The following is a 23,727-nucleotide window of genomic DNA, read 5'->3' on the forward strand; positions in this document are numbered from 1 at the left end:
AGCAACTATTCCATCGTTACACATTGGTGGCAAACCAATTAAATTTGTGTCAAAAGTAACTAACCTTGGGTTTATTATCAACACTGGCCTTACCTGCATTGACCATGTGAATTCAACTGTAGGCAAAGTCTATAATACTTTAAGGAATTTACGAATGTCTGCTCCATTCACACCGATAGAAATCAGACGTAAACTCGCAATCCAACTTATAATGCCAATTATCTGTTATTCTGTGGTAGTCTACAGCAGGTTAGATTCCCAATCAGCTCACAAAATAGATGTAGTATTTAACCAGATCACGCGCTATGTGTTTGGGCTAGCAAAATATGAGCATATTTCCGCTTGGAGAACGCGCCTACTTGGCTGCGAAATTTCTGAATATCTTAAAGCTAGAAATTGTATATTCCTTTTTCGTCTCATGACAGATAAGGCACCCAAATATCTATGGCTGCGTTTCTTTATACATTCCGGATAATCCCATTTCACAGCCGGAATAAACAGAATGCGTTTGAAATATACGTCAACATATCATCAGGAACGTTCTAAAGAATAAATAAACAAAACAGTTTATTCCAAACGTTCAGAATGAATAAAGAAATGCAGCCTATATGAAAAAAAAGAAGCGTGTAGCACCGTACACGTGATAGAAGTGAAACTTCTTAAAAAATGTGTGAGTACCAGGTACCTAGTCACGAAATCGGATGTGTAAACATATGTTTACGGTTCGGCAAACCATTAGGCGATTGAGTTTCATACATAGGTTTGGTTAGAAATCAAACAATGATTTCATTTCATCTTATTAATTTTCTGATATACATATAATTTATTTATTCATTTTCCGGTAACACCACCTTATATGAATTCGCGCTTCTAGCATCCATAGGACCGGGTTGTAATGGAAGTAATTGTATGTTTAACAAATAAATGAAAATGTTTATAATGCAATCAATAGATCCTTACGAATTCGCCATTACCAAGGCACTAAGTAACGTACGCACTATTGTTTGCAAAATGCACTTATTTAAGTTGAAAGAAGACAAATTCATGTATTCGGCATTTATTCTTACTCGCTTTCTATCTTCCAAGGCGTATTCATATATCGTCGTTTAAAGTGCAAAACCGCGTATCAACAAAATGCAAAACCGCGTATCAGCAAAATGCAAAACCCCGTATGTGAAGTTGTAGAAATTATTTTTAGAGCGTAAAAAACATCACATGTTATATGCATGATGTCGAAAACGTCGCTAATGATGTTTAACCGGCAAGTAGTGATAACCAGACATTGAACAACCGGCCCTAAGGGCCGGTTTCTCCATCTCTGGTTTTTTGGCTTTTTTTCCCCCTTCCCTATACTACCTATATCTTCCTTCTCACTCATGTAACGTTTTCAGTTTTAAAAATTTCACTCTCCATTTTTGCGATACCGCCGCCTAAGAAGATTCACTTCAATTAACGTTCCCCAAATCCACTCGAGTAAAGGACTTAACTGTTCCTACCTACAATTATCTCAGCTCTGCACCGCTATTCTTTGTCAATGCTATCCGCATCTGGAACTCTATTCCATCCCATATTCGCAGTAGTTTAAGCCAAAGCAACTCTAAAAATCTTCTGTATGCGTATTTCCGTTAGCTTCACTTCAGTCCCTGTGATGTGCTCTCTATGTACTTGTTTAATTAAGTCTTATTTTAAGTATATGTCCTGCAATTGTAGAACTCACTTAAAAATACTACTCTGTTAATTATATTATGTTACTTTTATTTAGTCTTAAGTAATTTTTGCTGTTTTAGTTATATGTTATTTACTGTTATGAATTTTTTGTTGCGCTATAAAAGATCTTTCTTTTGATCTTATTGTGCTAATGATTTTATTAATAAATGAAATGAAAATGAAATGAAATTTATTGTGCAAATAAATATTCAAGGTGGAGGATCATAACCATTAATCAACAGAGTTCTCCTTTTTGAATATCAAATATATATACCTTAATATACATGCAAAACACCATGATTCAATAATACAAGGTTCGATAAACTGACAGTTGTCTCTCTCGCACCGCTCCCTTAGCAGTGGCACCGTGTTGCTTCTTTGCAAATTTACATGGAAACAGTGTAGCTTTGGTGTGAAATAAAAGTATAAGCTTTTGTGCAATATGTTTATTTGTATATGCATATGAAGCATATTTAACTGATGAAANTTTGTGCAATATGTTTATTTGTATATGCATATGAAGCATATTCAACTGATGAAAACATACGCACTGGATGTTTACATCAATCTCATAGTAGTCTTATTTTAATCTTGAGTCATTTTGCAGTTTTTATACAGCTAAATAGCACATAAATTACGTAATTCACGTAGATATATCAATATTACGTTCAACATTTCGTTTAAAATTCCAGAGCTCTTTTTTTTTTGGGGATTTGAGTAGTATTGGCAGGAAGCTGAGTTCCCCAAACGCCAGGTTATTCCTCTAATTCTGTATTTGGTCTCTTTGAGCTACACGATCGCGTAGCTGTAAAAACTGGAACGCAACTATCGAAGTCGCCTCGATATGTGCAGATTGATGTTTTCCGATCGTATGGTCGCACTAATTGACTTACAGCCCTATTCCGGTTTTGCAATAGCATGACAATTGATCATCCTTCATTGTCGTGATTTTGTCATTGTCGTTGCACGTTGCTATTCCTAACAAAAAATGACAAGCGAAAAGCTTTTGTCAACTTACCATGCATGGTGAAAAGTTCATTGTTGTAGAAACAGCTGGTCAACGCTATTATTTGCAAAAAATATGAGCGGTGAAACACCAGAAAAGTGAGTATTTGTGTGAAATAGATAAATTCGTATATTTATAACATTTACAAACATTTTAGACGTGCAAAATATGAGCGGACGACGCAGGAGCAGCTGCAAGTTTATGTGCAGTTTTGTAGGGAGCATCCGTTGCTGCTCATCTTCCACAAGCACGGCTGCGCAAATAACTAAAATTTGTGCTGCCATTGAAATTAGTTGATTTTTATATTTTTTTCACAAATTTATTAAATCGTCGCACTTTTTAAACCAACACAAACATATGTTTTTGCCTTGTCACCTGCCCAAAAGGTCATGACAATAAAAATGACAATTGGCATGATTCGAGCTTTTGAATTTTGCTGCGAATACCAAAAAGCTGCAATTGTCATTTTTATATCAATTGTCATCGCGGTGAGTTTTGTCAGTGTGGCGGAATAGGGCTGTTAGTGTGTTATCGGTTTAATTCATGGCACGCGATTGAATAATACTTTTACAGTATTGCGATGATTTTGTTTTTCCAGGACAGGAACGAGGTGGGCGGTATTGTACCGCGGATAAACTTTATTTTTAAATATATTTCTCTTTTATTATTTAATTTTTGAATTTCGAATTTTACTTCCGCTTTTTTCAGAAAGTTTGATAGTTGAGTGATTTTACTATAATCCCAATTGTGAAGTATATCAAAGAAATTTGTGTCTTGTCTGAATAGTGTGAAGCCCTCCCGAACATGCCTAAGGAGTGGACATTGAAATGTTTGGTGGAGGTAACTGTCCTGAAGTCCACATCCGCAGATATTGGAGTTCAGAACCTTTATCCTACACAGGTATTCCCTGTCATATGTGTATCCGGTCAATATTGTATTTAACGTTTTTTTTTCTATAGGTTCAAGTATTTTGGTAAAAAACCACGGTCTTTTCGGTTTAGAGGGGAAGATCTGTGCAAGGAGATTGGGTTTGTTCGCAGAAAACGCAAGAAAGCCGTCATACCAGTACTTTTTAATTTCATTCCGTATCTTATTATGTGCTTCGTCTTTAGTAAGTTTAAAATGTAGTACATTATCTGAGTTCACAGCATTTTTGGCTACCTGGTCAGCTCTCTCATTTCCTGCAATTCCCTTATGGCTGGGTGTCCAGACTATTGCTACCCTGTCTGCCTCCCTTATTATGTTGTGAATCTTTGCAATTATGTGGTTCTGGATGGCTTGTTTTTTTAATAGTTGGCAGGCTATCAGGCTGTCCGAGAAGATTGCAATCTTGGCATATCCTAATTCTTTGGCTAGTTCTAAGGCCTTCAATATGGCTATGGTTTCCCCAAAGCTAGAAGAAGCCCGGAACTCAAGCTTAAAGTCATGCTCAGTATTGTCCTGAGGATTGAAGATTGCAATCCCTGTTGTGCTGCTGCCCACGGAAGCGTCCGTGAAAAGAACTCGAAAGTTTGAGTTTTTGTACTCGTGTAACAGTTGGTGGTACATCACCTGAATGGTTTCGTCCGGGAGATTTGACTTCTTGTCGCTTAAGGTCTTCGTGATTATGTTTATGTTGCTGGTCCGTATCATGGTGTCATTTATGTCAAGTTCGTCGAAAATGTGTCTGAACTGGTTGAAAATCAAACTGTAGCTAGAGTTTAAGCATGGCTTATTATAAAGCTGCTCCCTGAGGGATTCATCCGTCACAATGTTGTTCATAATTTCTTTCGCAGTGAGCCATGTTGCTCTTTCACTGGGTGGGAGTTCATTGGCTAAGGCGTATATTAGGGGGATGGGGGTAGCCGGGGTTAGCCCCAGACTTCTCCTAAGGAAGCTGTTCTGGTAGGTCTGAATTTTTTTGTTAACGGTCTTTGAGCAGTTGGTCATTGCAGTGCGGCTGAATTCGATTTTACTTCTAACTATTGATTTATAGTAATTAAGAGAAACTTTAGGATGTAGCCCTGCTTTAACAGTCGTAATGCATTTGAACAAGTTCGAATTTTTCTGCGATTTTTTGATAACCTCAGAGTAGTGCTCGCTGACAGCTAGTGAGGCGCTTATTCGCGTCGTGAGAAAGTTTATGAACTGTGTTTGCTCCAGAGTCTGATTGTTGCAGGTCAGGTTGAGAGTTGCTTTGCTGCCTTTAGCAATGTGCATCACTTTCGTTTTTTCAAGATTGAGTGTAAGGTTTAAGTTCGCACACTTTTCTGAAAATGTATTGATTTTGCTCTGTAAATTTTCCAGCGATTGACGCAGGTCTTTATGAGCCGACAAAATAATGAAATCATCTGCAAATTGGTAGACTTTGGTGGAGGTGTCAACAATATCATGCAACTGTCTTGTGTACAGATTGAACAGCACCGGGGAAAGACTACTGCCTTGAGGCAAACCATCGCGTATTTCTATAGATTCACTGCCCAGTTGCAATACTCTGTAGGAAAGAAAGTTAGAGATCCATTCAATATACGTGGGTGGTGTCTCCACCTCCTCCAAAGCCTCTCTCAGTTTGACCAGACTCACACAATTATACGCATTGCTAATGTCGGTTGAAAAAATTGTTACCTTAAGGCCCTCACTTTTCAGAGTTCTAATGTCATGAAGTAGGTAATTTGTGCACACCGTGGCAGATTTTCTTTTTCTATACGCAAAAGAGTAGCTAGGGAGAATATCAGCCTCCTCCAGCATGTCCGTGAGCCTGTTTTTGATTACCAAATTAATACATTTTAAGGGGACCGACAACAGGGCTATGGGTCGGAAGTTGGTGAACTCATTTAGGTCTTTTCCGGTTTTTGGTATGGGTACAATTCTGATTTTTCGCCAATTTTCCGGTATCTGATTTGTAAGGAATATGTTGTTAAATGCGGTACGTAAGTTATTTAATGATTGATCAGGGAGCGCTTTTAACATGCTGTAGGTAATGCGGTCCGCCCCTCCAGCCGACTGCTTTTTATTTTTCAAAACATCTTGAATTTCCTCAAAGCTTATTGCCAGCTCATTTTCCGCTATGATTTCTCTGTTGGGTGCTATATCATGGTTCGAGATGGGGACTAAGCTTTTTAGATGTTGCAGAAAATTAAGGTTATTGCTATCAAACCATGCAAAGTTGTTCCGGGCTTTGAAATCACCTCTCATTGCCTTCACAAATTTCCAGGCCTGTTTGGTAGTAGGGTCGTTGTTCAATTCTTCGACTTTACCTTCAAAGCTCAGTTTTTTTGCTTTTTTGACTTGCTCCTTCCACGTCTTTTTTTGTTCTAAAATACTCCTCAAAGTTTTGCGGTGATGGGTAGTCCTTACATTTTTTAGACGCACATTTTAGTAACCGAAAAGTTTTCGCTAAGGTTTCGTTCCACCAAGCTTTGGGGTGTATGTGGTTGCCTCTAGCTCGTCATTAAGTTTGGACTGAATCTCCTCAATGTTCGGTTCCAGCTCTAGCTGTTGAAGCCCTAATTTAAGTTTGTTTTGTGCTAAAAAAGCACTTCTTGTGAATGCTGATTGTGGTGGACTCATTATGATGGGAAAGTGGTGGCTTCCGCCAATTTTCGTTGGGTCTGTTCTCCATGTAAGCGGAACATTACAGTTGGTGAACGACAGGTCTAGAACCGATCCATTGGGAGATAAGAAGTTGGCTTTGAAGGTTTGAGAACCGTCATTAAGTGCCCAGAAGTTGTGCTCAGAAATTATGTTGAGAAGATTTCTACCCCTACAGGACGTGATTTGGTCCCCCCACACCGTTGCTCTGGCATTAAAGTCGCCCAGAATTAATACGTTTTGAAAATTTTCAAGGAAAGTGAACAGTCTAGAGATTTCTATTATATTAAAATCGATAATATTTCTGTGTTGCTGCTCGTTTGAATGAAAAATCTCACTCAAGCAAGCACCATCAAAATTGTACGTATTCAGATAGAATTCTATGCTATTTATATTTGCTTTTAGTGATTGGCAGTTATATTGTAACAGTTTCATTTGTGTCAAAATTCGGATTTGAAGCTCCTCTAATAGCTTCTATATCGTCACTTAGGTTCAAAAGGTTGTATTTTTGTTTCAGGTTATTTAGTTGACTGACAGTCTCTCCTGCCATCTGATTGCTACATAGGTTCTGTACTAACTTGAACAACTGCGACAGGAGTCTTTCCAACTCCGTGACTTTGCCTTTCAGGTATTCGGGCCTGTCTATGACAGCCCCCGCTACACTCTTTTTTGGCCTTTCCACTGACCTTTCATCTACCCCATGCACCATTCGCTTTTCCGTTCTGGGTAAGCGTGCCATCGTACTGTATTTGACTCTAGTTAGCTTTCTGTTAATTTCACTATCCCTATTTTTTGTGACTTTTTCGTCGTTTGATAAGGCCGGGAATGCCTCATCGTCGACTGCGAGCAAATTGAAACGATTTTCATTACGGGGGAAGTAGGCTTGTAGGGTCTCCTTCCTCGATAGTTTTTTAACAGCACGTATGTAGTTAACCGACTTTTCTTTTTCCCACACCGCGCATGCCTGCCTATCGGAAGCTGTGTGGTTCGTGTTACCACATAAAATACATTTTTTTCTCACAGGAGTTAGAATCACAGTTGTCTTGTCCGCATTGAACACACCTTTTTTTTGCTTTGCAGGCATACTGCGTATGGCCAAGCCTTCCGCAGTTCAGACACTGCCTTAGAGGGGGTACATAAAAGTCTACGTACAGTTTTGTGTAGTCAAGTACAATATGCTTCGGAATCTCTTTGTTTGCAAAGCCAAATTTCACAGTGGTCGTGGGGACAAAGGTATTGGCCCGTAGTCATAGTCAAAATAAAGTCGACTTTAAAGTTAGTTGCAGCTTTTTTGACAGATATCCCATTGAAAATTATGTCAAAAAAGCTGCAACTAACTTTAAAGTCGACTTTATTTTGACTATGACTACGGGCCAATGTTTTCAGCCTTGCGTGTAAAGCGCCTGACCGACGAAATAGGGATACTTGAGATAGTGTTGGCTTTTAATTCGATGTCTGTATATGAAGTAGGGATACCCCTAACTACTCCATAGGATTCTAAGGCCGTCCGCGGAACGAAAGGCCTTAATCCCATTGCCTTAATTTTGGAATTTAAAAGAAAATTGTTTGCCGATGCACAGTTTTTAAAAGTAATCTTGTACAGACTTTTCCCTAACGCTTCTATTAGGTCCATATCTTTAATACGTAAGTGTTTAATCATGTTAAACAGTGTCAACCCATTGGTAAATTTCTCATTAGGCATTTCTTGGCATTTCGCCGTGTCAATTAATATAAAAATAGCACCTACAAAGTCAGATGGATACATAACCTCACTCGCTTGATTGTTCGGATTATGTCCGTAGTCACTGTACCGTTTTCCGTGTCATTTGCCGTCACCGCTAGCGGTTCACGACATTCCGTTACCTTTCCGTTTTCTGTTTCTCCTTCAAATTCTACTGCCATCTCATTGTCACTAACACTGTCACACTCATTGTCACTGATCTTCCCCTCATCCGAAGTATTCAAGGAATCCCTGAATCTGATGAGCTCATTATTTTTCAGCTTTTTCACCAAATTTTCTTCTGCATTTTTTTTTAATTTTTTCCCCCTCACCCTATTGGCTTTCGAGAGGGCCTCCACCAAATCCACCGAAGACGCCACCGACCCTGCAGTCGGCGACGCCATATCGGGCTTTGGCTTTTTTCCCGCCGTTGGCGGCAGTCTTATGGTTATGAAAACCACTAAGCGACACAAAAATGTCTAACCGCACTTCACAATAAAGGAAATATAACAAAATTACTCACCAGAGCCGTTTATCACGTCTTGCGGTTAATTAATTGTAGTCCAATTTAAAGATGAGTGAAAAAAAAAACACAAAAGCGAAAATGGGCACTTGTCTATCTGTCTGCTATAAGCGTTTGTTATAGCGTAGATATATTAAAAGAAACTTGTGTTGCTGTACTTAGCACCTCAGAGTGCCTATGCGCTAGAACTAAAAGAATATGAGTATTACTGCGCCAAACCACGTCCACACTCGTTCACCGACGAAAAGGAAGTGAATGCCAGATTTCCTGCAAATACATAGCCCGTAGCGCAGAAATCTGCGGAATTTAGATATTTCCGTGTCAGCTGATTTCCTCCTTCTTTAGATGGTTGCCACTTCGTCAGTTTTGCAGATGGTAAAAAGGTTATAAGTTACCTACAAGAACAGGACTTTTTTTCTGATCTCTGGTTTTGAGAAAAAAGTTTCATGAACGAAAGACACAAGATCACATAAGAACAAGAGAGTGAAAAAAGACGATTTTTTTAGCGGGTTCTACGCCATCTTCTTTCATTGGAAAACGAGCGAAAAGTAAACAAAGCAAAGAAAACAACGAAAACCCAAATTAGCCAAGATTATTGTCAGCCACTTTAAGCGCACAATTTAGGTAAAATGATGTAATAAAATGCTTGAAAATGTGTTGTCATGTTGAATTAACTCTTCTTTACTTAAATAAAAGTGTAAAATAGTGGTGCTTGTGATGTAAACAAACCCTCAGCTGACGAACCCGCTTTCGCAAACTTTTTTCTCAAACCCAGTTACAAATACAACGTCGCGTTCTTACGTGATCTTGTATTTTTGGTTCATGAGAAAGTTTGCGAAAGCGCACATTCGTTTTATGTCAATACGCAAGCCGCCATTTGCGCTGGTTGTGAAATCAAGAAACAAAATATTTAATAAATAAAATATAACTGTTATATAACTAAGGGGAACAGTAAAAAAAATTAAAATAACTAAATAATTTAAATTGATTTGAATTGTACATAAGGTGTATGTTCGTGTTGATTTGTCTAATACATAGTGTCGTTTACTAAGCAAGTACAAAACTTGAATACTAAATATCTCAAAAACTAAAAGGCTCCCGCACCAAAAAGTGGGTATATCTGAAAAGTGGAGGACTCCAGCTTTCCAATGGTATCACTTTTAATCCCCGAATCGGGGGTCTCCATTTCAAAGTGCACCCGAAATAAATGCATTTTCGAATGTGAAAAAGGTTGTATTACTGATTATTTTTTTGATTACTATACATTACATTTTTCCACTGGGGTTGTTTTGTACTTCTGATCAACTGAACAGTTGCGTGTTAGATGATGGTAATATTTTTCTGATCATTTGAGAAAACATGTTTGAGAGTTGAATTTGACAGTTAATTCATCAAGCGGGGGGAGGAGGGGGGTGAAATAACACAAACGGCAATACCGCAAATTTGTGTTATTTCCCAATTGAATGTGAAATAACACAAATTTGCTTTATTTCATTTCTCGTTGAGCAATAAGTCCAACTTTTATACTTAACAATTTTAGTAATAAAGCAAAATAATGCACATATATAGGTAGTCACCCAGTTACATTTGACAAAAAGTAGTACATGAACAAGTTAAATGGACGGATTTGTAAGTATACAATTTTGAAAGTGCCCGGCGTCGCGGCGGTCCGCGTTCGCGCGGCGCCCCGCGCCACACCGCGCCGCGTTCGACGTCGCGCTCGTGTCCCCCGCCCCTCCTTTCGCAATTATGTACTGGTGGCATTATAGCCGTTTAGAAAAAGGAAAAATGATAAAATAACACTAGTTCACTTCTGAAACTGCTTTTTAATGCCCAAGTAATGGGAATTATTGTGTATGGTGTTATTGCATGCTGCATCCCACCCAGGTGCCACTGCTTTATTTGAAAATTTGCCTATAAAATGTGACTATCCATTTAACTTGTTCATGTACTACTTTTTGTCAAATGTAACTGGGTGACTACCTACATGAACGAAAGACACAAGATCACGTAAGAACAAGAGAGTGAAAAAGTCGATTTTTTTAGCGGGTTCTACGCCATCTTGTTTCACTGGAAAACGAGCGAAAAGTAAACAAAGCAAAGAAAACAACGAAAACCAAAATGAGCCAAAATTATTGTCAGCCACTTTAAACGCACAATTTAGGTAAAATGATGCAACAAAATGCTTTAAAATGTGTTGTCATGTTGAATTAACTCTTCTTTACTTGAAGAAAAGTGTAAAAGAGCGGTGCTTGTGATGTAAACAAGCGCTCAGCTGACGAACCCGCTTTCGCAAACTTTTTTCTCAACACCAGTTACAAATACAACGTCGCGTTCTTACGTGATCTTGTATATTTGGTTCATGACTACCTATATATGTGCATTATTTTGCTTTTTTAAGGTTTTCCAGCAATGTCCCTGCAAAAATCGCGACTACTCCATGCATGCATGTAAAGAGTAATCCCGAAGGACCAAGGAGTACTCCAAAATTAACCACAATTTATATAAAAAATATGGTCCAATTAACATTGCGATGTCCTAGGGCAGGACCATATACTCCATCCCTGCATTACATCAGAGTAGCACAAAACTACTCCCAACATACTCCAATGACATTATCGTTTTTTTTTCGTTTGTGCATGCTTTTGTTCTTCACTTCGCAGATGCTTTTTTTGAAATTAATAAAAACCAGAAACAAAAATTAAAAATTACATGTTGCCTCTGACGACATTCGAACCCGAACATGCTGGGAGCTAAGAACTAACAGCTAGCATCTCTACACGTTCAGCTACAGCCAGACATGCAAATGTACTTTCAAATGCTTAACTTCAATCACATGTCGTTAAAACACGAGCAGTGATCGGGTAACAATAAGCTGGTGCAGAGACACGAGTTGGTCCGCTACAGCATGACAGAGGAGCACTTTTGTAAGTACTCCAATATACCACAAATAGACTACATGGTCCAACGATTTTTGCAGGGGTTTTTAACATATTAAAAAGCAGAAAAAATTCATACTAAAGCGCTATGTCCAATATACGGAGCAGTTTTTAAAGACGATTCTTTTCCTATATTTTGTTAGACTTTTCATAAGTAAACATATTTTGTTAATATTACTTTCTTCATATGAATTATATCACATGTTTTGTTTAATTCAAGGCCTATCAAACAGGTTTGGAGCATTTGAGCAAAAACAACATTTGCCTGTATTTTGTTGTTGCTTCTGGTATCGAAGGTGCCAAAAACTGTTCCGATTTTTTCTTCTACATCAAAGGGTATCATGCGAAATACGAAAAAGGTAAAAAATTTAAATTGAAAAAATTAAAATTGTTGCAACTTTCTTTCTTAAGAAATTGGTTCGCTTCTCGAAGCATTGATCCATCCTGTGCCAGGCCCAGTAATCAGCGGGCGGTTGTGCTGCTGAGTTGGGCGAGCTTTCCAAAAGCTGCTATTTAATCGCTGGTTTTGTTTGGAAAATGTTTCACATGCAAATAGATTATAACAATTTACAATTTTTGTGAGAAGAAATATAAAATATTTGACATTTTCGAGAACAAATAATTTGAAAAAAAAAATCAAATCAGCTGCTATACTGATATTACCTGTTCAATGTGCCTTGGTTTAATTGTATTTTTGAAATAAACAAAGTTCTTGTTCCTTCTGTCAGTAATTTGTTTTTTTTTTTTACAAACAGTATAAATAAGCAATGGGAAATAATGCAAAATTTGTTTTATTTCCAATCTTTGTTGGAAATAAAGCAAAACTCAGATTTTGGTATTATTTCCGATTTAAAAGGGAAATAAAGCAAATTTTGCGTTATTGCCGTTTGTGTTATTTCAACTCCCCCTCCCCGCCCCCCTTCCCCCTCACGCATCGTCCGTTCAGAAGACGCATAACGATCACTAAGTTTTTTAGCAACGGTTGCGCTCAACTGTTGCCCCTCGGAACCTAGCCACTTTTACGAGGGGTTCGTAAAAAGAGCACCATACAAATTTTGACAGTTCTTTTACAAGGCTCCTAAATTTACGAGGTTTACGGGGCGACCCCTATTATAGCAGGCCTCCGTATCGATCGTTTCTCAGCTAATACAATCTCAATGGTTCTGCAAACCCAAATCAACCAGCTAGTAATTAAGTTCAAAACAAGATAAATTTTAGTTTGAAACAACCGTAATTTTTTCATAAATCTTAACAAAGCATATTACAGTAATTTCTAGAATGCAATGTAATTGGGTCTTTGCCTCCTTTCTATTTTATTCTAGATCAATCGCGGATAAAATTCTTTCTTCCCTATCAAGGGTAATTATTTATGCCCAACAAAAACCAACACTGAACACACCACGTATGATAGAGAAAAAGTAAAGAGAATAAAGATTTACCGATTCAATGTGTTAAAAATCAACAGAAGTCAAATTAAGTTTCCTAAATAACAAAATTACGCGTTTATGCAGACGATAATGTTCCATAAATAGCAAGGAAGGTATTGGAGCAACGCCAACACTGTGCTAAGAACAAACAAGCCAAACAAATACGATAACAAGTGATGCACATAAACAAGGAAGAAGAAAAAAATATATAGAAGTGAAAACATTATTAAATACAAGCAGAAAACTGTTTGGGTAGCATCATTTTCATTTCGAAAGTGCACAAACTTTGTGCGTCTATGTGAGCAAAGCAGGATAACAATATTTGGCAAGAACTGAATAGCAGTTCATACTACAAAATGTCTGAGGAGATTGCGGGCAAACTGCATAAACTGGAAATTTCTACAGCGGAACTAGCCCACTTAGGAGCTCTTAATCTTATTGATTCTACAAATTTTCCACTCGCTTTAAATCCATTCTATGATGAGGAAACTGATGCCAGTGATCTAAAGCTTGAAGATAGCCAGTCAACATCGAATACTAAACTATTGCAACGTAGTCATCAGGGATGTAGACGTTGCAGATTGCGACGCCGGTCAGAGAGTGTAGCAGACGCGTATAAATCGGCGACCAAGGCCCTGTCTACGGATCCTTTGGATAACACGTGTTGGACGCATTCTACATTAGGAGTTCAACGGCAATCCTTAAAGCACCGTCGCAATATTTTGCGCCCTCCAGTCCTTCGAAAACTTCAAAATCTTCAGAAATTGCTTCAGACATTGCCTACAGAAAATACCGATCATACGTCAACATCTACTGTGGGAAAAACTGTTATTTCATCAATAGATAATGCAGTCTCATCGAGTACAAGTCGTGGAATTTGTAATTTCCGTGATTTAATTCACGAGTGTCAGAATTTATTGGAATTGGAAAACGATGTGAAAGGTCGATTTGGTTTAGTTAGTCCAGATCAACAGTTTTCCAAAAATTTTACAACTATGCAGCCATCTTTGGCCAAAAGAAGTCTATTTAGTAACAGGGAGCGAACAAGTTTTGGTGTAAGTGGCATACAACCATATTCACCGGAAAAGAATACAGGAGCCAGTACTCGCTCAACTGCCAGCACGTCATGTTCGCAACAAGCAGGCAACGGTGTCGGCACAGTGACTAACAGTAATGGCAACGGCGATGATGTGACCATCGATGAACTTGCTAGCTATTTTGATACATTTGTGCACATACCGAAGAAAATGTCAACAATGGCTGAAATGATGTACATATGAAGATGAGGAGTAAATATATAGTGATAGGCATGAAAACCATGCAGTTTTTAATAATTAAACGCCACTTCTGTGTAATGGCGTTCGCAAATGAACAAACGGATTACTGAAGCAAACTTCAGTAAAAATGGATTTTATCAAAGTATTCAAGCAAAATAGATAGCGTTGTGCGTATCCACAAAATTTACAATTTATTTTCCTGATTTTCTTATAATGGCTATAAAATATAGAAATTTGAATTTATATTATTATTTGTATGGTACATATGAATGGAATTTGATTTATGTATATTAATTATAGCTGATGTATGTATGTAGCTTATAATAAACTATATTAAGCACTACGTTGGGTATATCAATAACTAGCCAAATAGGTATCACTAGTAGATTCGATTTATTGCTTTAAAAACAATGTTGAGCTATGCGATTTAAGAAAAGTTTAATTTATGTACTCGATATTTTGCGCCATAAACACTTCCAAAATAATTTAAGGTACTCTGCTAAAATTGATATCGTGTCTTCGCAGTTAAATGATAAAAATAGTAGTAGGACATTTTCGTGGGGTTTCAAAACTAATGATACATATCCATGGTTAGCTTAATGCAAAGACATAGTTTCTACATTCCTATATCAATATGTATGTAGTATATGCTGTTACGCATAAATTTCCAAAGGGATTTTGGTATATATCTTAGCATACTTTTAGGCATAATTCAATTCCACCAGGCTTTTATGTTGCGCAATAATTGGCATCCAATATCAAAAAATTTTAACGAATTGTTACCGGTATTTGCTGCAAACGCACCGCACACCTTAAACAGACCTTGCAATAACCCAAACAATTTACAGGAGAGCGAATTCGAGAGCGTAACCACCCGAGAAAGCAGCAAATTCTTGCAAGTTAAAATTTGACTAGCAGGAATTTGCAGGTGTTAAAAAACAAGGCTATATTCCAAATTCAAATCTGAACAAAGTGTATAAAAGGATGATTTGATGAAACAAAGTTAGTGAAACGAAAATATGGATGAAGAATTTAAATCTAATGTATATTTTCTGATTTTTATGACGATGGAAATTATTAATCAAAATGAAAATTCAATAACTTTTGTCGTAATTTTCTCTTCCTCCATTTTACTGTTATTGAATGGACCTAGTTTTTGCAAACCGTAGAGGTAAAACGGCTATGATTGATATTTTATTAAAATCCCGAACATGGTCTCAAAATCTAGCGATAATATAAAATTTTGTTTGGAAGCAAACCAGGGCTCGAATCGTAACATCCGTTCACTGATTACGTGATACGTCAGGCAGTATAAGCTGAATGAGACACAGAGTACGTTCACGTATGCCATAATCCGAAAAATGGGTTTTTACGTGACGAGTAGTACGATAACGTATGTGACGATTCGAGCCCAGTTTTGGCGTCATACAATCTTTATTGTTATGTTTCAGAAACTTATTTTTAACGATTAAAGAAAGTATAATTTCATAGAAACGCAATCATCCCTATTGCGATTGTCGACGAGTAGCAGATAAGCGACTGTTAGTCGACTATCGATTATCCGCGGTATTTTCAAGGCGTTTTCTTGTTCAATAAGTGTGAAAAGTTTATAGTCGCCCATTCTTCTACAAACAAATATATGTAGAAGGATGAGCGATTAAACACCATTCATAGTCGCTTGTTGAACAAGAAATCCACATTCACAATACCATAGAAAAGTCGTTTATCTACTACTAGCCGACACTCGCAATAGGGATGATTATTTTAAAGAGCCTTAAAAGTTAATGAGGCTATAAGGATTTGATCTCTTATAATCCGAACACTCATTGTAAACTCACCCTTATGGAACCAAAATACACCCCTGCTAAGCTGATGCAACTCTGTGCATTTTATCTTCGTGTGGAGCAAAATTGTGATTTGACGTTGGAGCCGACTCGATTTTATTCTCCATTCCCCATCCATTTGTGCGGTGTTAAATTATACACGTCTTGCGGTTTTGTTGCTGATTGAACTTTAACGTTAATTTTTTTTATATTCACGCTTTTTTACGTGCCTGTTTTAAGGAATTAACAAAGAAATGGTAAGTGTATTACATAGTCAGTTGACACTCCAGGATAACGAACTGCGTTGCATTTTGTATCACCAGCGTATCTGGTTCTCAATATGACTTTATATAAGGAACAATTTGATATTAGCCTGGAGAAAAAACACTCCAATACTATTTAACATTCATTTGACCTTTATACTCTGCAAATACATAGAGTAAACGATAGAATCAGTAATCCATATAGAAAATATACAAAATACACTTTTCCAGCAAATACATATGAATATGAAGTGGCTGACATGCACCGCAATTGATGATTGCAAAGTTTGTGCCATTGTCGACCAAGCTACTAATTCCCGGCGATGCGCCACGTCGCGATTAGCAATCAAATGTCTTGTGTATATATGTAAGCTCATTCGTTTGAGATTGCTATGTGTGGGAAACAAGCATACATATAAGCATGGAGCCCAGCGAATCACTTCTAGCAAATTACAGGTGAATAGAATGCAAAGAGACAATACCAATTGTTTACCACAAAACAGGTGACCTTGCAATCATATCAATTAATGCAAACAAATTTCGCCAAAAGCATACCGGCCGGCAATGTAAAAGATCTACAATTTAAAACAATTTTATTTCTAATGTATGTATTTTAAAAATACATGCATCAATTTCTTTCATTAGTGTTTTTTATAGAAATACCTAGTAATAGTAGTGAGTCCACCTTAGTTTAAGTGTGCATTCAATACTTACACATACATAACCATTATACTACACCGATTTATATATGCATTGGTTCTTATCAGCATTTAAATGTATTGCCTAAATCAGGTGATTTTATAGTGCTTAATCATTGCGGAGAACAGCACAAAACATGCCCTATTATAATTAATAATATAACAATTTGAGTTTGCCGGAAGTAAGTACATATGTACATAGATATGCACCAGAGTTGTAAAAAATGCATTAATTTTGTAATGCGTTACGGTACGTTAATTACCATTAAGCCATAAGTTTTTACGAATTTGCGTTTTTTTACTCACTTCCAGTAAAATCCAGTAAAAGTTTTTACGAATTTTCGTGTTTTGGCGTTTTCGTACACAAAAACTTGCAAAGTAGGGGAAATTGAGAGAGCGAAAAATGACAGTTGAAGTGCAAGTTTTTACTGGATTTTACTGGATAAATTTTTACTTGTAAGAATTTGCCAGTACGAAAAACAGCTGATCGCATGTTGCTGGATGAAATTTAAACTAATAAGGAAACTGTTTGTGGGTTTTTATTGTTGGATTTCACAAATCAAACCTATTTAAATAGAAAATATATTGGTGCATATTCATAGTCATATTTAGTTCACAACTAAGTCGAAACTATCCTAAGTTACAACTAAAGCTATTCATAGTCGCCTTAGTTTCCACTTTTATGGCTAAGTACCAACTTAAAATTTAGTTTCGGCTGCAGCTGCAATTAAGTCGTCACTAGGAAGAAGTATTTGATTAAATTAAAGAAAAAATACGAAATATGTAAAAATTAAGTGAAACTTACAAAGAGCGATCCATTTGAATCGGAAGATGAAATGAAATGCGTATTACAATTCGAATAAGGCTACATCACAATTTTATAATTGGAATGATTTACATATATAAATGCTAAAATAATAAGTCAATTTCAAGCTTGTTCTTTTAAAGCAAATTAGTGCATAACATTTAGATATGTGTTTGTATGTTTCACAGCATGCTTTCGACAAACATCAACTTCACATCATTGCGGTAGTTCTGGCTATTTCACACAATTAACAAGAAACTTATACCTTATTCTTTTGCATAAACATGCAATGAAAGTAAAAATTACATAAACGGATTTTCAAACTTGACATTATTTAATAAAAATGAAATTTTTCCAAAATATCGTAAAGAAAAATCGATACATTTTCACACTCGTTTTGCAATATCGTAAAACTAAGTTAAAACTACTTAGTAGAAGTCTTAAATGCGACTATGAATAGAAGTGAATTATAAGTTGGTACTTAAATTTAAGTTGCAACTTTATTAGTTTCGACTTAGTGGCTGGACTATGAATACGCGCCATTGTTTTATTAGGAATTTGCTGCGAATAAACATCCAATTTATCAGCAGTTCATGAAACTTGCAAATTATTACTGGAATAGCGTTCGCGTACTTTTTTGCAAATTTTTTCTATGAGAACTATTAGAAATAATACTTGCGTTCGACAAGTCAAAAATTTGTAAAAGTTTTTCCAAATTTTAACTGGATGGCGTTCGATAACGACAAAAAATTATTAGTTGCGTTCGACAAGTCAAAAATTTGTAAAAGTTTTTCCAAATTTTTACTGGATGGCGTTCGATAACGACAAAAAATTATCCAACACACAAAAATTGAGAGAGCAAGCGTTCATTTTGATGCAAGAGAAGCGTTCATTTTACACTGGCAAAATTTTAGTCAACAAAAATTATCCAACACGAAAACATATGATCACAAAACATATGGTTGTAATTTTTGTAAACAAACAAAATTGCGGTTTTCGGTTTTTGGTATTTATATGCTTTTTGGCTGCCTGCTATGTGACTTTAAGATAGTGCCAACTAGTTTTTACTTCTAGAAATGTTCCTGGTGAACATTGAACGTTCACTTTCATTTTTTCTTCCATGGAGGCAACATGAATTTCAGTATGTTTACAAATAAAACATAAACAAAGTCAGCTGGTGTGTCTTCTTCTTTCGGTTTTTGCAAGTGATGGCTAATTTCCTTTTTTTGCTTTTTCTTTTCTTTGGGAGAGAATTTTCGCTTAGGTCGGTGTTATGCAGACAAACTTTTGTTTGCCAAATTAAATGGCGGCTGCTTAGTTTGCTCGGAGGTGGTTATGTCGAGTTTGGCACAGGGTTGCACGTTCATTATGGTTTTCATGGCTATTGCCAACACGAAATGAGAATTTCAGATGTACATAACGCGCACAATTTAAAATTTTTGTATATGACAACACCGAATTTGCTGCAGTTTGACCAAACTAAATTAGTTTGCTGTGAGAGTCGCCAAACTCGCTCTCTCGCTCTCTCGGAGTTTGCTACAACAACAATTGCACGCAGTTTGCCAAACAAAATTTCTGCATAACACCAACCTAACGCTCTTGATTTTGATTGTTGGCTGGTGTTGGCTAATTTTGTTATCGAACGCAACTAAAGTTACTGGATAATTTCTAAACAAACACAACTAATGTTTATGTAAAAAATTAATGCATTTATTTTTGAAATTTTGTGCAGATAAAAATTGCAATGAAATAATTTTGAAAATCAAATGCCTAGTAAAATATTAGTGCATTAATATCTGAAATATATAATGCTAATGAAATTTGTTTTCATTAAATTATCCAAACTTATGCTAATGCTTCACGCATTTGACTTTTTAATAATTTTTCTTGTTTGCATTATTAAAGATCATGTAGGTAGTTATTCTAGGAAGAACTATTTATAATTACTAACATTTTTTCAGCTTAATTCTATTATGTTTATTTCTAAAATAAATCTTGTAAACATTGTTAGATGTTTTATGAAAATAAAAGCAATTTATTATTTTTTGTTGCATACGGACTATATAATATACATACATATTATAGCAGTACATGTACACGACCAAAGAACTATTTTGATCTAAATCAATCAATAAACCATTTCTTATTTCCTTTTGACAATGTGTTTTTACCTATTTGACGACAAATGTTATTGATTTTGGCATAGTGTGCCGCATGAATAAAACCAAGGCGAATTTATATACTATCACCTTATATTAATTCGCCTTGAATAAAACCTAAGGAAATGCCAAGGTGAATTTATATATTATATTATATTTTAATTTAATATAATATATTATATATTAATTCGCCTTGGGAAATGCTTTTTTTTTTAATTTCAGACCTACTCGATTTACTCAAATAAATTTAAGTGATAGGTATGAAATATTAAGTAAAAGCAATTGCTTAGTTTTTATGCATACGGCCCAGTGAAACCAACTTAACTTCCGCCACTATCTTTTTTGAACTCAAAGTTCTACCCTCAACGTCAACGAACAATTTTTACTTCAAATTAAAATTAGTTAATGGGTTTTTAATGCTTTTTATACTTTTATTGCAATATCATGAACCGTTTTTTTTGAAATTTCTTACACCTGCCGCACACGTCCCAAGGATGGTTAGAGGCTAAAATAATTTCGTTATATAAAGAAGGCGTGGCACCTCCCATACAAACCGAATTTTTCATACTGCATATCTCTAGAAGCGTTCATGGTAGAGTTCTGGAGCTTGGTATGGAGATATACGAAATAAATCGCATACTCTTGGAGAAAAATTTGAGCGTGGTACCTCCCATACAAACCGAATTTTTCATACTGCATATCTCTAGAAGCGTTCATGGTAGAGTTCTGGAGCTTGGTATGGAGATATACGAAATAAATCGCATACTCTTGGAGAAAAATTTGAGCGTGGTACCTCCCATACAAACCGAACTTTTCATTCTGCATATCTCTGGAAATGTTCATGATAGAGTACCGGAACTTCGTATAGAACTTCGTATATGAATTAAATCGCATACTATTGGAGATAAATTGGGGCTATTGGAAAAGGGGGTGTGGCACCTCCCCTACAAACCGAAATTTTTTATACTGCATAAGTCTGGAAATTTTCATGGTAGAATACTGGAACTTGGTATGGAGATATATAAAATCAAGCGCATACTCTTAGAGAAATATTGGAGTTATTCGAAAGGGGGCGTAACACCTCCCATACAAACAAAATTTTTCCTTCTGCATATCTATGGATATGTTCATGGTAGAGTACTGGAACTGGGTATGGAGATATATGAAATAAATCGCATACTCTTGAAGAAAGTTTCGGACTGTTGAAAAAGGGTGCGTGGCACCTACCATACAATCCAAATTTTTCATACTACGGATCTCTGCCGCACACGTCTCAAGGATGGTTATAGGCTAAAAGAATTTCATTATATGAAGGGGGCGTGGCATCTCCCATACAAACCGAATTTTTATACTGCATATCTCTGGAAGTGTTCATGGTACAGTACTTGAACTTCGTATGGAGATATGTATGTACATATATGGAATCGAGCCCATACTCATAGAGAAAAATGAGGCTATTTGAAAAGGGGGCGTGGGGTCTACAAACGTATTGACTTTTAGCTATCTTTGAATGTATTTATAATTCGTCTGTAGGTGTGTTTGTGAATGAAATGCTCCTAAATGGGTGTCCGTTAGCGCTGGAGACGAGTTATTACCAAAAATCGCCAAGTGAGAAAACGTGCCGTGAATGTCAGATTAAATCCCTCTGTTGCACCATTGAGTATATCGAACTCTCCTGTGTTACGAGTGGCCCAAGGGATGTGATTTTCCAATATATGTTATGCGTTAAGCGATTAAAGTATTTCGTCTGAAATAAGTAAATCGTCACCTGAAATGCAAAAAGACGTAACAAACGTCATTGAAATGAAAAAAGTCATAACTAATAAAAAATTCTTAATTCTTTTTTTGATTTAAATGATGGATTTCTCGAATTACAACTCCCCACATCAGTTTATGAAAAAAAATTAAAATATTAGTCACGAGTTTTTCCATTTAATTTACGATGTTGTTACGTATTTTTGCATTTTAGGTGACGATATGTATATTGTATTTCTGTCGAACAATGAACATTTTGAACTTGCCGCCAACTATACTATAGAGCTTCTAGGACAGATTCACTATAGAACCGGATCATTGTTCCTGCCAGGGAGTGAAGAGGAAAAGGTTCTTCAGATTTATTTCGTTTTGCAAATAACCGCGATTTTAAATGCTGCACAATTGGAGAGTTTTAAGAACTTCTTCACGGACATAACACTTCCGTTACGTTACTTAAAGCTGCAAATGACCATCAAAACAATATGTTTAGCAGATTAATGTGCCAGTGGAAATCGTAAACGTGAATTGTTGGAGAAAATGTTGGGCTAAAAATGTTCAATAAAAACAAGTAAGGAAGTCTTAAGTTCGGGCGGAGCCGAACATTAAATACCCGGCGCATGTATTCAAGATATGTTTTTCACCTTTCCGAAAGCTACCGCTACATGGTAAGCCGGGGTGTATCAATTTTGAGTAAATTAACGTCCTTAAATTTCGAAATATTGAAGTTTCAAGCATTTCTGAAATTTACCGTTATATGAAAAGCGGTCGTAATTTTAGTCCGATTTCAATAATTTTCATCTTTTTTTCTTCTATGTGGCAAGCACAATAACCATACCGAGTTTGGAACAAATTGGTAAAACGGTTACCGAGATACATAAATGTGATCATAAGTGGGCGGTGCCACGCCCATTTTCCAAAATTTTATCTGAAAAGTATTTCTTGGTAGAGAAATGTTGCAAGCATCAATTTTGAATAAATTAGCTTTAATATTTACTGATTTATAGAAGATTTTGTATTTCTCTAAATTACCGTTATATGGGATGTGGGCGTGGTTATTGTCCGATTTAAAAAATGTTCGGCCATTTGGTATGCTATACCAGGGCCAACAACTATGCTAAGTTTGGAAGAAATTGGTAACCGTAAGTGAGCGTGGCTACGTCCATTTTCCGAAAATTTATAACATTCTTATTTTTCGTCTAAAATTTATTGTAAATATCAATTTTGAGTGAATAATCTTCACTAGTTAGTAAAATATCGCAGTTTTCGTATTTCTGAAACTTACCGTTATATGGGATGATGGCGTGGTTATTGTCCGATTTTGCCCATTTTCAACACCATCCGTCCTACGCCAGAAAGAAGTGCACGTACCAAGTTTCGTTCAGATACCTCAATATTTACTCGAGATATCGTGTGCACAGACGGACGGACGGACGGACGATTTCTCTTTTCATTGTGATCATTTATGTATACATTTGTCTATATCTATCTCGATTCGTTTTGGCTGTTACAAACAACCGTTATGTGAACAAAGTTATAATACCCTTGTGCACAAGTGCGCTCGGGTATAAAATTAATTTTGGGTGGGACCAAGGCACATTAAACAGGTAGTATCAGTCAAGGCGAATTAATATAAGGTGATAGCAGGAGTACAAAAACAAAAATTTACATGTGTTTTGTTTTTGCTTTGGCGGCATAAACTGTCAAAATCTGTAACAGTGTGTGTAGAAATTCAAACAAAATATTTTAATTGGATATCAGAAGCCGTGCGGCGAAACACATACACAAAATCAGCTGAGCTAGTAACACCACCTTATATAAATTCGCCTTGGTATCAGTAGAGCAAAAACAACATTTGCGTGTATTTTGTTGTTGCTTCTGGTATCGAAAGTGTCAACAACTGTTCTGAATTTTTTCTTCTAAATCAAAGCGTGCCATGTGAAATACAAAAAATTATAAAAAATAAAAAATTGAAATTGGAAAAAATAAAAATTGATGCAACTTTCTTTCCTAGTAAATTTGTTTGCTTCTCGAAGCATTGATCCATCCTTTGCAAGG

At 36.3% G+C, this 23,727-nt stretch overlaps 2 protein-coding genes across 2 annotated transcripts in view; both read left to right on the top strand.

The window, feature by feature from the left end:
* The first annotated feature begins 12,893 nt into the window (after positions 1–12,893).
* Positions 12,894–15,459, top strand: LOC108374061 (uncharacterized). Its single transcript, XM_017630024.1, has one exon. It carries the CDS (start codon positions 13,249–13,251, stop codon positions 14,170–14,172), a length of 924 nt encoding a protein of 307 aa, XP_017485513.1. The 5' UTR covers positions 12,894–13,248; the 3' UTR covers positions 14,173–15,459.
* A 595-nt stretch (positions 15,460–16,054) lies between these two features.
* Positions 16,055–23,727, top strand: part of Mdh1 (malate dehydrogenase 1) — a 24,242-nt gene continuing 16,569 nt past the window's right edge. The window contains exon 1 of the mRNA XM_017630036.1: positions 16,055–16,249. Coding sequence (XP_017485525.1) covers positions 16,247–16,249 — 3 coding nt within the window. The 5' untranslated portion in view covers positions 16,055–16,246. The remainder of the gene's footprint in view (positions 16,250–23,727) is intronic.

This window comes from Rhagoletis zephyria, unplaced genomic scaffold (genome assembly GCF_001687245.7).
Source record: "Rhagoletis zephyria isolate East Lansing unplaced genomic scaffold, Rhagoletis_zephyria_1.1 Rzeph_scaffold_00085, whole genome shotgun sequence".
NCBI classification, from domain to species: domain Eukaryota; kingdom Metazoa; phylum Arthropoda; class Insecta; order Diptera; family Tephritidae; genus Rhagoletis; species Rhagoletis zephyria.

Coding starts and splice junctions, on each gene's coding strand:
- LOC108374061 (XM_017630024.1), top strand. CDS start 13,249: ATGTCTGAGGAGATTGCGGGCAAACTGCATAAACTGGAAATTTCTACA.